A 17294-nucleotide genomic window follows, 5' to 3' on the forward strand; every position below is an offset into this window, starting at 1 on the left:
GACCCCCACCACCCCCACGACCCCCACCACCACCCCCACCACCCCCACGACCCCCACCACCCCCACGACCCCCACCATCACCCCCACCACCCCCACCACATGCAGAGAGTGAAGCCCGGGACGGAGTACGAACTCTGGAGTTCGGCAGCTGTTCGGCTTCTTGGCTTGCAGCAACAACAGCAGCTGCTGCTGTTGTTGTTGTTGCTGCTGCTGCTGTTGTTGTTGTTGTTTCTGCTGCTGCTGTTGACTTAAAGCGACCGCTGCCGTCTGGAGGAGGGAGGGAGGGAAGAGGAGGGGTCCGTGCTTCGTCTCCGCTCTTCTGCCGCCACTGCCTCGCCGTCGAAAGCGCCGCGGTTTTGTAACGATGGAGGAGGACAAGCAGATGACGGAGTTTTGTCTCAAGGTCCCCAAAGTGGTAAGTGGCGAGCGCTGTTGTTGTTGTTGATGTTGTCACGCGTCAGATCGATCGGCACCTTCGTTCTTCGGTCGCGCTCGTTCCACTGCTCGATGGAGACACTCGGTTCATCTTGGGGCGCATTGGATGCGCGCACTGACCGCGTATCCGTCTTTAGACTGTCGGGGTTTAAGCGATGTTCATTATCAAGTCGTGATCGATCCACTGCTGGATGAGGTCCCAGCCCCCTTCCCAACCTCCACCTCCTTTTCCTTACCCCCCCCCCCATCTCCCGTGATCATTTCAGTACTGTAACAGCACCCGCGCGTAGCACGCGATCCGATTTCATCGCTCCATCTCCTTGGTGCGCGTGTTGCCCCCTGAGCGCTCATGGTGACGGTGTGTCCGCACACGGTTACCCGGATCTAACGCTGTGGTCCACGTGCACAACCCGTGGTGTTGTCAACCCACTGCTGGATGGACGAGGGCCTCCTCCGTTCGGGGTAATTTCACCATATTTCACCACTTTTGCCAGGCGGTGATGGGGGGAGTGCACGGCCCTCGACTCCCCTGAACGCCTATAACGCCAATCTTGCGTTTGGTGGTCGCCCATCCAAGCCCGAGGCAGGCTCACAATTCTTCTGAGCTTCCGAGATCTGACAATACCCTGTTGTCCTAGACTGGCACCCGCCATAGTAATGTGGAATTTACACCATTGATCCTGTAGCCACTGTTCGAATCGGAGCACCGCACCATAGCCCACTTGCAAAATAATAATAAAAAATTGACGGGCTGATATTTTATGCCAGCCCTCCTTGACACAACCACACCATGCGTTCATATAAACTGTGTTTATTTTATATAGCGTCTAAATACAACTGCATCTCAAAGACCCGGCGTTTCCAGCCCTATGCCAAAATTGGCTCAACTTTGGTTTGCTTACTGGAAGTGTGTGCCATACGTCTTGCAGACTATAATACGTAAATACACGAGAGTCGGGGCTTAATATCGTCAGCAGGAGCTTAATATGATCAGCAGGAGCTGTCCGGGGCTGAGCTGCAGTAAAAATAAACATGTTTTGATGCCCCCAATGTAGTACAGTATATATATGTTTAATAGATGCTTAGGTTTGATTAACCAAACTAGTTCTACTCACGTGCACGTGCTTAACTTGTGTTTTAATAATTTGCCTTCTAAAAAAACAAACTCTAGACATGTCTCACACCCCCCCAGAAAGGGCATTTCGCACCCCAGGTTAAGAACCACTGCTCTAGAGGGAGAAAGCAATCAGAATAGGCAGGAGATAATTATTTTATACTCGACTTGAACAGAGGTAAGGGAATCAACAGCACGTACAGCTGTGGGAGGAGGGAGTCCCCATACTGTTGGAGGGGGGGGGGTAGATTGGGGGGTAGCACAGATGAAGGTTCTTGGTCACACAAAACGAGTGGTTGTCTTATGAAACACTCAGCCCTGCCATATGAATGTGCCGTTTCCATCACTGGTTGTGTTAAGGTGGAGTGCTCTTGCCAATAACATCTGGTGATGCAGCAGCATTTTGTTCAACAAGTCTGACTGCTGATGAGACCCAACATTCCGAAACCATCTTCTTGGTTCTTTCGGTAAAGTCACGTAGAAGGGAAGTAATAAAATAATAAAAATTAAAATAATTCTCACGACGTTTCGGCTACAACGCAAGCAGCCGTCTTCAGGTGGTTGTAGCCGAAACGTCGTGAGAATTATTTTATTTTTATTATTTTATTACTTCCCTTCTACGTGACTTTACCGAAAGAACCAAGAAGATGAATCCCTGCAGTCACGAAAGCTTTAAATGGAAATTCCGAAACCAGTCCAGTGCTTGCTTTAACAAATGCTGCTGGATAGTATTGCTCTGGGAAGCGGATAAGCTGTGTGGTAATAATGTTATATTTGTGCATTCGTAAGTGGTGAGACTGAACCGGGGTTCTGCTTGTGTTTTGGTTGCATGATGATGATGATTATTACCAATCGCCCATCCTATGTTGTTACGCGAGCTCTTTATTTCCACTGCCTGACCCCTGCAATTGGACGTCTCAATTGAAAGGGACCCAGGTTTAAATATAGATCGCCCACTTTGTTTGTACCGCGTGTGTGTTGTATGTTTATGCCAGAGTGCACATGTGTACAGTATTGTGTATCTGTGAGTGAGTTTTTTTGCGCGTGTCTTGAGTTTGTCTGGGTATGTGTGTGGTAATAATCTAAATTGAGCTGTGTCTGAGTTTATATACGTAACTATGTGTGTTTGTATAAACACGTGTGTCTTGAGTATGTGTTTGTATGTATGACTGCGCTGCGCTACGAACCCGGCGACCCGAGTTTGATTCCCTCTCACGGCCAGCACCAGTGACGATTATCGAAACTGGCCATGGGCCTCCCCTAGGTCGACTCAGCCTCAAATGAGTGTCTGGTTCGGTGTGTAAACAATCGCCACTGGGGAGACGAAGGCGGCCGGGCGTGGTACTGGCGACCCTTCCCCTCGTGTGCCTTCATAGGTGCTCGCTAACAGCACTTGCTTCTACAATCTGTTAAGGTTGTATGTATGTACTGTGTTTGCCTTTGTGCAAGTGTTCCCGCTATGCAGTTGTATTTAGACGTAATATAATTACGATTTATATTCAAGTATACAGTAATAATCTTCATATATTGCCCCTTTTTGTCGAACCACTCTTGAATAAAGACTTTCCCCACGCAGTGCGTGTCGTAAGGGTTATTTGGCCATACTTTGCCTGTCAGGGGATTCATTGATCATGGATGATGATGATGATGATAACAGCACTTTCCCCACAGTCTATAATGGATTAGTGTTTGAGCCAGTGGTGTGCATCGGGTTGATGCGTGTGATTATCCAGAGCAGCCAGGAATTAAATCGAACAGCGCCTTTAGCTCGCAACAATGAGAACATTCAGTCCTGTGCCTAGCCCTTTTAGTACCTCTAACACCAATGTGGCTTGCCTGGCATAGCCTAAGCACCGTGCTACCAAGTGGCAGGGAAATTTGAAAGGTGCTATGAAATTAGGATATTTGCTGCACTGCCCTTTGCTATGAATCAGAATATTTACTTATACTGGAGGAATCCGATGAGCTATGAAGCTCTTTTTCAGAGGGGCGGGTCAGAACGTACAACAACAAACGATACAAAAATATGATAGGAGTGCAAAGTATAGGAAAGGTAGACAAATCACTTTAAAAATGTATACAAATTAAACTAAACTACGTTTTTTCTTACCGCGTAAAGCCCACCGAGCTATTAACTTCGTTTTCACTAGCTACCTGGCCACAAATGATAGCTCAACAAAGTGGCTTATGTAGAAATTTATAGCAGGAAAATTCCAGGCCCATTCCTTAATTAACCAGAAAGATTTGCCCTTGGGATGGGAATTGAATGGATGTTTATAAAGTTTATTTTCTGGTTGTGGGTTCCGCAAGCAAATGCGGGTCTGGTGCTGATTACATGTGCAGTGAGTCCAACTGAGTCTCAGACGTTCTTCTTCAGAAGCAACACATTTATTACACAACACATATATACAAAAGGGATAGCTGCCCCTTTACCAGATACAGCCGAGGGTGGTGACCACCGCAGCTAACTACACTACCATACAGGAGTTAGGGCTACGACGGACTCGGACTCGGGTCCCGGTCCACGTGTTGGTGCCTCTTCAGATGTAGAACGTGGATCTTCCAGCTTGCAGAACGTAGCAACCCCGGTCCCTCCCAGGGACCCACCTTATATCCTCCCGGGTCGGGGCCGACTCCGCCTTTCGCCCCGCCCACCTTCGAGAGCGTTCCAGCTCTCTCTGGATTCCTCTCGAGAGCTCTCCCCGGACACGTGATCACCCCTGAGCCCCCCCACCTGGGGGCCTCCCTCTGGACACTCTGGATCACGTGCCTACGGGGTCAACCAGAGTGCTATGGCCTGGGGCAACCCTGCCCCTAGGCTGACACTCTCCCGCTCCCTCTAGTGGGAGCCCGCACTGCACGCAATGCGTGGTGCCATCGCTATCCCAGCGCCAGAGGTCGCAACTGGGTACCCGATACCCGTACCCTACCCAATACCCGGCTACCCTGTACCCAGCCGGGTACGGGTACTCGTTTGCGACCCTGGTGCGGCCGGGTACGGGTAGGCCGCGAGTCACTGGTGAGTAACCGTTTGTCACTCATTTCGGGTAGGGTACGGGTACCCATTTGCGACCCTGGTGCGGCCGGGTACGGGTAAGGAATCAAAACCCGTTTGCGACCTCTGCCCAGCGCTCCCCAAGCCCTGCTCGGGCTGGTACTACACCCACCTACGGGGTGGACGCGATGACAGCGCATCGCACGCCATGGCCCTCTAGGGCCGGCACCATACAGTGACATCACCAATGTCACTACACGTGCAAAAGTGCAAAGACGTGTATTGTCACTTTTTTTTTAATAAGCGTCTACGCCCTGGTAAATCGGGAACATTGAGACCTATTCATGTATTCATGAAATGTATTTTATCAAATTAATTTAAACCTGTGTTGGTAAGTTTACAGTTGGTGACAGAACGCATGGAGGATTTATGCTGTGTCGTAAAAAAGAAGTATTAGGTGATGACGCTGGCCAGCTGTCGTTTCTCCACCATGGTTTCAGTGTGGAGTGTTAGTCACCAATGTGAGCATGACGTAAGTAGAATTTCATGTTGGAGGAACCGGTATACTGTATTTGCGTGTAAAATGTAATTAAAATGTACAGGACAATTTAATTTATGACCTCCAGGTATTGGCATGAAAGTTGTAACAAAATATACAAAGGACATTGAGTACGTGATATTTATTTTGAGATTGAACATAACTTATACGGTAAAAAAACACGTCCTTTAATAGAAAGTATTGTCTATACACTGCTGGATTAAGGCCTCCCCATGCCGTTTCGCTCATGGGAATTATTTCACCATACTGCACTGCTCTGGCAGTGTGGGTTGGTGAAGGGGTTACCAGGAGCTGTAAAGCTATCACTCGCTATTGATGTTAGCCGTAGCCATCGCGCAGTGTACCAAGAAAGCCCTGCATTAGCAGCACTCCAACCCGTTTGAATATATACAGTATAATCTAATCAGTCCATTCAATTGTAACGCATTTAAATCATATGTCAGTATGGGGCCAAGTACATTCACCATGGGAAACGAAGCAACAATCTCGTCTCATGTGAAGGGTGCTACGTGAATTGATACATTGCACGAACCGAGGGGATGGCAATGGATTTCGGGAGGCCTTCATCCATGGATTAACGATTGTCCCACATTTTTGGCATCTTTACTCTCCGCAGGAACTGCACGCCCACATCAATGGCTCCATCAGCGAGGCGACGATGGAGAAGCTCATGCACAAAAAGCCGCATCTGAACGTCCAGCACAGCATGACGATGATCAAAAAGGGACAGCAGAGGAGCTTGGAGGAGTAAGATGGCTGCGTTCTCCTTCCACGTCGGTGCCGTAGATATTGGTATCGTTTGTCGGTAAAGGTGCTGCCACTGTGCATTTGCACACTCGACTTGCACTCCAGAGGTATTCGGTATTCGATTCGATCTCCCAGCGTGGCTGTTTCCGCCCCCCCCCCCCCCTGACGGTCTGTGTCCACCCAGCAGAATAAATGGGTGCACTACAGTCGACCGGCAGGTCACACGTGTGGTGGAGTAAAGTGAAGCCAATAGCTCTCGGCTTTACCAGAACATTTTTTAGGGTTTAGTTATATTTGTATATATTTTGAATTGTTCTTTTTACCTTTCCTATATACTTTGCACTCCTATCGTGTTTTTGGATTGTTTGTTGTTGTAACCTTCTGACCTGGCCCTCTTGGACATCTGTGAAAAAAGAGCTCATCGGATTCCTCCGGTATAAATAAATCTCATTCTCTACTCCTGTATCTTCCAAGACGTCTGGCCAGCGTAGAAGAGTAGGCCAACTACCCTCCAGAGGGGTCTCTCTTAAGCCCCCCCCCCCCTCCCAGTAAACATGGAACGTTGGCCCATGTTTACTGGACCCACAACTTGAGGGCCTTCTGCCAGCAGTGGGTGTGAGCGATTCATAGCATGGCTGCACCTTTCGCATCACCCAGCAGTAAGAGTAAACATTGGCTGCACACGCAGCCATTGGCCACCAGTTTGACAATCACTCCCCAGGGCCCTGACCTGCATGAATGAAAGCCAACATGCTTTTGAAGCCATGGCAATATATCACGCGTATTTTGTGGGTTGGAATTTTTTAATGAAATGGTATGGACCTTAAACTTTTGAGGCGGGGGAGGGGTGAACGCAAATGTTGTTAAACTATTGGTGTCGTGTGGTTGATCGACCCAGATGCTATGGATATGATCGCCATGCCATTGGTAATCGTGCAAACTGTAACAGATTTGTGCCGTATTTCTTTCAGATGCTTTGAGATGTTCAAGGTGATACATAAGCTGACGGACTGTGAGGAAAGCATTGTCATGGTAACCCACATTTAATTATCCGCGACTCATCAAATTGCTGACCAGGCATGTAACAATTTATCGATTCTCTAAAATCGATTCTTAACCCTGAAGAGACATGCATCGAATGAATACAACGTGAATTGTGCTGTATTGCTTGTTTCAATTGAATGGGGGCCCATTCTGTAGATGGAGTGCTCTTGTCAATAACATCTCAGCGTTGAACACAATTAACGTGTGGGTACTCTTCCAAGACGTCTGGCCAGCAAGGAAGAAGAGTAGGCCAAGTAGAGGGATACTCTTGAGCTCTATCCCACTTGTGCTATAAGACGGGTCACGGGACAAATGTCCAAAAATCCCTTTTACCTGCTGCGGCTTCCTCTGGTGGCCGGGTGTGTATCCGTAAGTCGTACTCACGGTGGATGTGTAAACCAACACCACACACCGTGCTAGCCTGTGCTCATTAATAATGTCGGGTCCTTTGCAGGTCACGAAAGATGTCATCAGGGAATTTCACCAAGACGGCGTGAAATATCTTGAGCTGCGAAGCACTCCCAGGGAAGAGAAGAGCACCGGTAAAGCGAGCGTATCCAATTGTGTGGATTGGAGCCAATACAAAAACATATATTAATAACTTCAGTGCCATTGTTTGACTAAAAGTAAACTTGACCGGTTTCTACATCATTAACAAATTAGGGCCAATTCACATTGGAGTAAAGAGAAATGTAAGAATGAATGAAATTTTCGTAGGTCAGCCCTCTGTCCCCATAAAGAGTTTTTGACTGCTTTAAAACATGCTTCGAAAAACATTGGTTCTCATGGTTCACAGGCTGATGGACTTAAGTGTCCATTACATACCCGGTTAAGCAAAGCCTTGTTATTGCCCAAGGCTCTTATCTGCGTGTTTCAGATGTTGATACGAGTTGCACATTGAGCATATTTTAGAAGGGTGTTTGTCAAGGATGTTAGTGCGGCCACATCGGGGAAAAACAAACAGATTACCTCTTGTGCAGTCATGCTGGAGCTGTGGCACAGTGGTGGGGCTGCTCCTTGAACCCACCGACCTGGGTTCAATTCCCAGCCTTGGCTAACATGTGGTGGGCGATATCTGAACCTGTCACGGGAACCCTCCCCCACCACCTCCTCACCTTAACCAACGACACAAAATATGGTCGAGTAATCACAAGAACAACCCGGTGTGGTAAGACCTTCATCCAGCAGCGTTTTGATCTTGAATAACGATGATTTTTTTAAATACCCCCCCCCCCCCAAAAGAAATTGGTCAAATGCTAGGACTGAGAATCTTTCTGAAAAAGGCTCCGAGATGCAGTGGAACTTTTCTGAATACAAATGTTTTTTCTTAATCCGTGGCAATGACTTTCTGCTTGACGGTGGCCAGGATTGACGCGCAGGTCCTACGTTGACGCCGTTCTCTCCGCCATACGGCAATCCAAGGAGGAGCTACCGGGCATCGACGTGAGGTCAGAGTCGCAGCCCCCCTACGCCCACACCAGAGGCACGGGTCAATGCAGACATTTCCGTCAAAACTAAAACACAAACGCATCCCGATTGCCGGCGATGCCGTTAGGTTCTTGCTGGCCATCGATCGGCGGAACGGACCCGCGGTCGCCATGGAGACGGCGAAGCTGGCGGAGGAGCACCTGCTAAGCTCGGGTGCCCTCGTGCTGGGCCTTGACATGAGCGGAGACCCCTCGGTGCGTCCACAAACAACGCCCGCCCGCTTCCTTCGTCGCCTGAACGCGGCCCACACACACACACACCACTTGCACCTCTGATTCAAGAGCCGAATGGCTCACAGGGCTATACCTAATAAATGAACTTGCACCTCTGATGAACACGGTTAGCCACGTACGGTGCGAAAGAAGTTCAACATGCATACGTAGCAACAGCAGTGGTGATTCGTCAAGTCACCGGACAAAAATATAACCCTCTTAGAGCAGGACGCTTCAGGAGGCTGTAATGTGTACAGTGCTGGAGGGGGGGGGGCGGGGGTGTGCTTGTTGGAACACGATGATAAGATATTGAGCAATCAAAGCTGATGACACCGTGATATAATTCATAGTATTGCAGGGCCGAAATGTGCAAATTCTAAAATTATCCGCACATTGCTCAATTGATGACATTACACATCGTCCCCGACTTGCCGACATAGGCCTGTTCGCGGCTCCAAATGCCGAGTCGCTTTGTGCCCCACGGAGAGCTGCCACTAGGGGGTGCCCTTTCAAATGTGATCAGATGCGATGTACAGGGTTCTGAAATGCCCCAGCAAAAATAGGCCGCTATACAGGGTGTCTCATCAGTCAGGAATCATCGTAAAAAAAGGCAATACCACTTTTATTCACAGAACGTGCTCAATATGTCCACCATTGTTCCTGATACACCACTCCCGACGAGATACGCAGTCGGCAAGCACACGGTAAATGGTATCAGGGGTAACGGTGTTACATGCGTCAATAATACGCTGCCGCAAATGTTCAACACTGAATTTTCTCCGTGTTGACCAGCGCCTTCAAGTGACCCCAGAGATAAAAATCCAGTGGTGTAAGATTCTCGCTAGCCATTCCACTGGTCCTCTGCGTCCTAACAAATGACCAGGGAATTGTCGGTGCAGGAACTCCCTTAAATGGCCTGCATCAACAAACAAATATGAATGGGTTATTTTTCCCTATGATTCCAGACTTATGGGACACCCTGTTAAAAAAAATATAATTGTATGTATGTTGAACTTCTTTTGCACCGTACGTAGCCAACTGCTAATCAGAGGTGCGGGGGAAGGACAAACTAAACACAAAAATCAGTTCTGAGATCGTGGACCTTTGATTGTTCCGAAACCATTCGTTGATCACTATCTGCCACATTGAGGAGCTGTACTGCATGGGAGGTGCAGTATAAGTAATGATGATGATGATGTTGATTTCACATTTGTTTAGGTTGGACATGGAAGAGACTTTCTTCCCGTCCTGGAATATGCGAAGAAAGCCGGGCTTAAACTGGCATTGCATTTATCAGAGGTGAATTTCAAAGTTGTCTACACATAATAATATACGTTAGTAAGAGGTTTTATGGATGATATTGGTGGCGAAAGGCTACGTGTTGAACTGAATATACATTAGTTCCACATGAAACGTACCAAGTCTATACAGGACCAAGATTGCATAACTAAAATAGAAGACAAATGTGTAATGTTGAAGTCTAATTCAAATAAGCAGTATAAAAGTGGTATAACATGCTGTGAGGAGTTATCAAATTATTAGAATGAGGTGGACGGGAAGAAGAATGTTGATAGATGCCAGCAACAAAACTTATACCGGTTCAACATGCCACTTAAAAACATATTTCGTTTATCAAGCATTACCTTTAGAAATGGCAACTGTCACAATATTCTTGGTTCTTTGGTAAAGTCACGTAGGTAGAAAATAAAAAATAAAATTGAAAATAAATTCTAAATAAAAGTCAATAACACACGTTTTGATCGCAACACAAGTCTTGCGATCGCTTGCAACCGAAATGTGGGTTTTTTTGCTTTTATTTTTAATTTAATTTTAAAAATACAAATTTTTATTTGAAATTTTATTGAATTTTTATTTTCTATCTACGTGACCAAGAATATGAATTCCTGCAGTCACGAAAGTTTTACGTCAAAACTGTCACAATCTTTGCGGGTGGCTGTGGCCAGATCCCAAGCCAGACAGAGGAGACGAGAATTCTCATGGACCTGCCGCCCGATCGGATCGGACACGGCACTTTTCTGCATCCAGACGTCGGCGGATCGCAAGAGATCGTCGATCTCATTATCCGCCATCAAACCCCCATCGGTAAGCTTCAAATCTAGAACCCCATCGGTAAACCTGGGAGGGCAGCGCAGACATGGATTCTTAAAATCTGTGCGCGGCTTTTGAGTGTTACCATCCTGCACGCAAGGCAATTGTTCTCATGGTGGTCCAAGTTTCCTCCAACTTGAAACGGCGTCCATTCATGGAATTGCCCAAACATCCTGAAGCAGCAGCAGCAGCACCTGCCTGGGAGTGTCAGGAGACTGAGGCTCTCCGACCTTAAGGGAATCATTGATCCTAAACCCCCATAATTGGTGGAAACTGCACTTAAAAGCAATCTGCATTGTCAAATGCGGCGTTGCCTTGCATTTTAGACATGGCTGATTTAAATTGTATTGTGCACCATTTTGGTTCACGTGTGATATTAGTAGGCTACCAATTATATGAAAACCAGCCCAAATTAACCCAAAATGTACTGGGAGCTGTTTACATAAGCCCTCTGGCATGCAAAACAGAAATTGAATCCTCGTACTACTGGAGCGGACTAAGCAGCACAAGATTTAAACGTATTTAATACATTGTCATTTTATCCCATTTCTCCATTCCATCAGAATTGTGTCTGACTTCCAACGTGAAGGGCAAGACCGTAGCGACGTACGATCAGCACCATTTCAGATTTTGGTACGGAAGGGGACACCCTTGCATTATTTGCGTAAGTACTTGCTGTAACGCACTCAACCTGGCGAGTCGAACAGACTTTTAAAAAATGTAATCACGGCCACTTATCAGCGCGTCCCACCTACACAACATTCTTTAAATGCCCTGAACTAAAATCTCAAACTTCTTCCTCCAGACCGATGACAAGGGAGTTTTTGCCACCGACCTCTCCCAGGAATATCACATTGCAGCAGACACATTCAACCTCTCCAAAGAGGACCTGTGGAATATCTCTTACCGCAGCATCGATTGCATATTTTTGCCAGAAGGCGAGAAACGTCAACTTCGTGGTGAATGGGACAAGCTAAAGGGATCCCTGCTAAACTCGAACAAGTGAGCAAAGTCTGATGAGGAATGGGCGGGTGCAAACTGCACATTGAATCACATCAAAACGTTTATAGTTTAGTATAACTGTGGTGAAATTATTATCAACATTTCAAAAAACAACATCCAATATATATTTACTCATGTTTATCGTTGAATTATGTGAATGACGTGAACTACTCATTGGATGTCGTGTTAAAGAATGTTATATTTATCTTTAAGTATATTTTGGTGGTGTTAACCCCTGCATGGAGGTCTGTTGTACCTTATATATTCTGTGAGAGAAGTCTCACTGTGCTGCCTATTTACAAACCTTAGATGCGAGATTCAATTGCAGTGCAGAGCTACTGTACCACTGTATTTTAATGACATTTCATATCATGTGTGTCTGTTAACGCATTTTAAAATACGAGTAAACATTTCACCTTTACTTTTCACCTTATGAATGTTTACATAAATGTTATCGCATTCATTTCTACATTAAAAAACACACGGGAAAAACTCCACCGTCTTCTCGTCAATTTAATATGATAGTGCGATAGCAGTCAAACACCGTAATGTTACACGTTTACACTTACAAAATACACAGGCATGTAACTATTCAGCTTGCTTTACAATTCAATAAATCGTCAATTCAGGGTAAAATCCAGTTCAAGAATAATTTTATTTACCATTGTTGCGAATGGGGCCACGGGGTTTACGTCAACCAATTCCATACAACGTAAGGGTGTGCAACCTTTTTTGACGCTGGTCCAAACAATGCGAAACGTCGAGCTCCTCGCAGGCACCCGTGGGCATAAACGTTCACGAAGGTGACATCATGGCAGCCCGTTCGTGTTCTATCTACTGCTACTGCTGACACCACACCACAGGCTGTTTCTGATTCATGGATGGCCCTTCGGTTGCACACCCCGAATGTATCTATGTATGGCTTAATTTCCCGGTCAATATTCGCTCGGTCACTTGTACACCGAAGTAGGTGGCATGTGGACGAGTAGCCACGGCCAAAGTAATACCGGATGCGATGGATGTGGAAATATTTTCCAGGGTCACCAACCCAAACAGGCCTGGCAGAAATGAAATCCCAATCAGTTACATGCCTACTAAATAAACGCAGGCAAGAGTGCCCATCTTTTGCCCGCCACACTTGATGTGGCGTTTCCTCCATCAACCGCTCGTCGTTGGGCCTTCCCCAGCACCAACAGGTGTGGTGGTGGTGGTGGTGGTGGCGGCGCTTGTGGCCACCTCCGCCGCCTCCGCCATGAGCACGGGATTGAGTGGCTGGTTGAGCAGCAGGCGCACGAGCATCGTAACCACCTCATCGTTGAACCCGTGCACCTGGGAGCCCTCGACGGCGTCGTAGAGGCGCATGCTCTGCGTGCCCCAGCACACATTACGCCGTGCATTTCCCCCATCGGTGTGAGTGTCCAGCGCCAGCGTGTTGAGCTGGTAGCAGAAGAAGGAGAAGTGGATGCCGTCGGTGATGACGGCTTGCGAGACGAAGGGCCGCGTCAAGTCCTCGTCCGCCCAGAAACCTGCGATTACGAAAACGGCACAATGAGTTGCCACATTCGAATCGCATCACGGAAAACTGATGGCGGCTGTTTTTGATGGAACAGTGTGGGGGGTCACCGCTCGCTCGTTCCGTTACCTTGGTACATCGCCTGGGCTCCTGTCCAGGCAAAGAGGCTGGCGATGGCGTGAGCCCTCAGCCGCACCTCCACCTGGTCAGCGATGCCCTTTTCAGCCAGTTTCTTAGGGTTCAGCTTGTCAGCCGTGACGTGAAACTGAGTGTGGCCGTAACGGTACGGGTCGTTTATTTTTGCTCCTGGTGTGGGAGGGGGGATGTGTAAGGGAGGTAGTGCAAAACAGAGCGATCTGCAGCTGTTAAACGACTATGTGAAGGATAAGCTGTTGAATCCGAAGCGGACGAGACATTTTTAAAATAAATGTTTAGTGCCACCTGTAAATACCTGTGAATATTTTGTTCTCGAACTGCCTCTTGAAAAGAGGAAGGTGGCATGGATCGTTGGTGTAGCTGGGGACTTCACCATCTATTGAGAGGTCTGAATCAATAGGAATGAACTGCAACGACAAGAAAAATAATAAAATTGTAAATATTTATCATTAGAAAATCTTAAGATACAAAAAAGGGGGATATTATCTGGAATGTCATTTGTAAACAGTGTCATGTGTGTAAATACTGTACTGGCAGATAATGGTTGTCTTAGTTACCAAAGTATTTACATCTACACAACCTTACAGAATTTAACATGGAAAATCTAATTCCTATTAAAACGGCCCCACGTTTGAAGTTCAAACACACCTTTACCACCATTACGTAATGAACTCGCTATAAATATGGACATACTGCACAGAAACCTTCAATGTAACCCACGTTGTGACTTCTCAGCATGAACCATACTGGGGATGAAAATGGTTTGGACCAAGAGTCAAAATTGGCGTCAAATTTGAAGTTGGAATGTTTAAGAGGTGAGCTAGCACATACCTGTCAACCTCTTATCAATGCCTATCTTATGACAGACCAATTCAGACCGTATTGGTCACCCTGTGCCCTTCTAAATCTCAACGTTCATCCTACAAAGTCCCATCACACTGATCAGCATGGTGAAATAGTCAAATAACCCTCTCTCTGTATGGCCAGGCAAAATTCTCATCTCGCAGTGGATTGACAAAGGGCTGTAAATGTACATACACGTATACAAGAGCAATTATGGTCATGACCCCCAGGACTTTGAGAATATGCTTCTCCCAGAAATAATAAATCAATGGAGCTGTGATTGAAAGGCGGCAACGAGCCAAACATCTGAGGGCCTATTAAACCAGAGATGCTTCTGGAATCAAGACAATGCATACATCTAAATTATCATGAAATCAATAACTCCATACCTCGGGCAGCTGCTGCTGCATGCGTATCTGGTTGATGGGCTTGTCTTCAATCTGGAAACGTATGGGTTCAATCTTGCCGCTCCGGTGGCCCCGTGGCACCTTCCTCTCGCCCCGCCACCAGTAAAACCCCACGTCCGGTTTCACGTCTGCAGCAACCAAACCAAAAGTGCATGCAGAAAATTACATTTCAGTGTGTGCTGTGTAAAAAAAACAACGGCATATTTGCAAACCTAAACAATTGGCTTAGAGCGACCCATCACTCGTTTGGTTGTGCTGCGGTAACTGGTCTCCATAATGGGATTCTGGAATTTCCACAGATGAGAGCCACCCAATGGCTTGTTTGAGAGCACACTTTGACAACTGTTTGACTGGCGTGGCGGCGCATGCTTCTAAATCAGTGGAGAGAAGGGTCGGTGGAGCAGGAAGATGTGTGGCATTCCCAAACCTGCTGGGTTGACAGGCTATTTGAGATGTGCAGTCCCATCAAATTCGTTTTTAATCCACGTGTGCGGATTTTTGTATGCGTGCGTTTCCTCCAGGCACTTCGATATCCGTCGGCACGCAAAACACTCAACAACGGAATTGACCAAACAACCCGATTGCAGGATCCTCCTAAAAAAGTCTCAAGATTAATTGACTTTCCTGGACAATTTAATTTACCGTATGGTTAAAATCACGTCTACAGCTGAACAGGCCCCACGATATCCACGTCGAGATAGCTGTTTGGCTTTATCAAGAATCCCAGCAGCATCTTTTAAACGGACTACTCTCGTATGGTTTACAGTCAGAAACCCAAAGCAAGTGTGGAGTTTGCCTGCTAAATCAATTACTGGTACCACTGGTACTGAAAAAGATGTAAACATTGGACCCTATCGAAAATTAGGCTGATACATTCGTCCAAAATGATACTTATGCGTTTACATAGTGCACCAAAACATTGTCTGTTTACTTATCTTATTGTATCCCCCACGCGTATGTCAAGCCACATCCGACAGTGAAGTACTGTACTGTACAATTTGAATGGCACGTCTGCGGTGCTTAATTTCATGCCGCATCCATCTCACCTCACGTCGTCCGAGTGATACTGTGGCAGTGTCAGTAAGGTTACTGTGTGGGAAGATTGTATAGGTGACAATTAAAGCCGTGTTGTAAACGTGAAACATGAGGTGACAATTCGGGCAAAATTACTCTTCTTCGTCGAACATAGCTGACGTTTCGGACAATGGCCCATTTTAGGGCATACAATGTGCTATAAAGGGGGCATTGCTCGAACCGTCAGTCCTGCTTTACATGTAACACCCCTCTCCACCCTAAACCAACTCACGACTCTGTGGTCTTCATTGCAAGGCCGCGCGCGACCCACTGGCGGCCCCTGAGGTGCGGCCTCCTCCCGACAATACACAAATGGTGACAGCAACCCCCAACCACCACCACCATCATCACCATCGTGCTGCTGTCAACCCCAACAACGCTTGTTGTGGCGTGCCATCATGCCGACGATGCCCTCAACACTGCTGTGAACGCACCGATGCAGGCCTCTCCAAGAGCCGAGTTGCTCCCGGCGAGCAAGGCGGTCAGCCTGGACACCAGGTTCACCACGAACGCCTCCACCACGTGCCGCCGCTCGCGGTACAGCGGGCCCCGCTGCCGGCGCACGAAGGCGAACTCCTGGAGAAGGGCATCCCTCACCAAGCCACCGGCCCGGCCCAGCGGCAACGACGACGAGACGGGAGCCGCGAGTCGCTCTGGAAGGCGCTGCACGAAGGCGGTCTTGGTGAAGTGCTGGTAGGGGCGGTCGGCGTTGAGCGAGAAGGTGAGCGGACTCACGACGTACTTGAGGCGCTGCACGCTGCTCAGCATGCGGATCTTCTCGGCGGCGCTCGGAGCGTCCCTCACCCTGGCCCGCGCCTCCTGACGCCTCCGCGCCGCGGCCGCTTTGCTCATGGCCGTGAGCGAGGGGAGCACGGGCGGGTAGCGAGGCCCCACTGCGGCGGTCGTCTCGGACTCCCCCTTCGTCGTCGCTGCTGCTTGCGGCTGCGTTGAGAAGTGGACATGGTGGTGGTGCTGGTGGAGCAGAGGCAGCAGCAGCAGCCGTCGATGTGTTCCGCCACCGACTGCCGCTTGCGTGTTCCTCAACACGTGCGAACAGCGTAGCCCCATGCGCGCCGCCATGACACTCGCCAAGGGCGGCCGGGCTACGCGGACGCAGCGCCCCCGTTGGGCGGATGCAGATTCGCGTTTGACTGCAACGCCACGGATTCGCCACGCAGACTGACGTTTTCAAGTTATCTGGCAAACAAAACTACGTCAGTTTTGTTGGCAGATAAAAGGGTAAGTTTTTTTTTATCATATTTTGCTACTGGCAAAGGAGGTTCCAATGGTGTAAATGCTTACCCCGAGTTCTTATACTCTGATGGTGCATTGTCTTTGAGTTGTGCACCTTTTGGCGTCATCTGGTCCAACACCATGTGAGACTAGGCTCTAAGGAAAGCTGTCTCGGGTGTGGACCAATCAATTTCAAGGACAGTGCATGCATTATCAGAGTTATGTTTTTTGTTTGCATTCCGACCGCAGGTATTGTGGTCAATGCAAACATGACTCCTTGTAAAAAACAAGGTGTCAGTTTTGTTGCCAGATAAAAGGATAAAAAAAACAATCATCATATTTTGCTACTGGCAAAGGAGGTTC

The 17294-nt window shown here is 47.7% G+C and overlaps 2 protein-coding genes across 2 annotated transcripts; one reads left to right on the plus strand and one right to left on the minus strand.

The window, feature by feature from the left end:
- Positions 1-116: 116 nt before the first annotated feature.
- Positions 117-12184, plus strand: ADAL (adenosine deaminase like). The gene is made up of 10 exons (XM_061558534.1): positions 117-415; positions 5720-5850; positions 6822-6882; positions 7349-7436; positions 8261-8342; positions 8450-8576; positions 9813-9893; positions 10559-10697; positions 11267-11367; positions 11509-12184. Exons 1-10 carry the CDS (start codon positions 365-367, stop codon positions 11707-11709), a joined length of 1062 nt encoding a protein of 353 aa, XP_061414518.1. The 5' UTR covers positions 117-364; the 3' UTR covers positions 11710-12184.
- Positions 12185-12200: 16 nt separating this feature from the next.
- On the minus strand, positions 12201-16805 carry MRPS30 (mitochondrial ribosomal protein S30). The gene is made up of 5 exons (XM_061558533.1): positions 16133-16805; positions 14607-14752; positions 13670-13781; positions 13348-13524; positions 12201-13231 (listed from the first exon to the last, which is right to left on the minus strand). Exons 1-5 carry the CDS (start codon positions 16776-16778, stop codon positions 12864-12866), a joined length of 1449 nt encoding a protein of 482 aa, XP_061414517.1. The 5' UTR covers positions 16779-16805; the 3' UTR covers positions 12201-12863.
- Positions 16806-17294: the final 489 nt, after the last annotated feature.

Source organism: Lethenteron reissneri, chromosome 24 (genome assembly GCF_015708825.2).
Source record: "Lethenteron reissneri isolate LAM-NWPU_2019-01 chromosome 24, ASM1570882v1, whole genome shotgun sequence".
Taxonomy (NCBI): Eukaryota; Metazoa; Chordata; class Hyperoartia; order Petromyzontiformes; family Petromyzontidae; genus Lethenteron; species Lethenteron reissneri.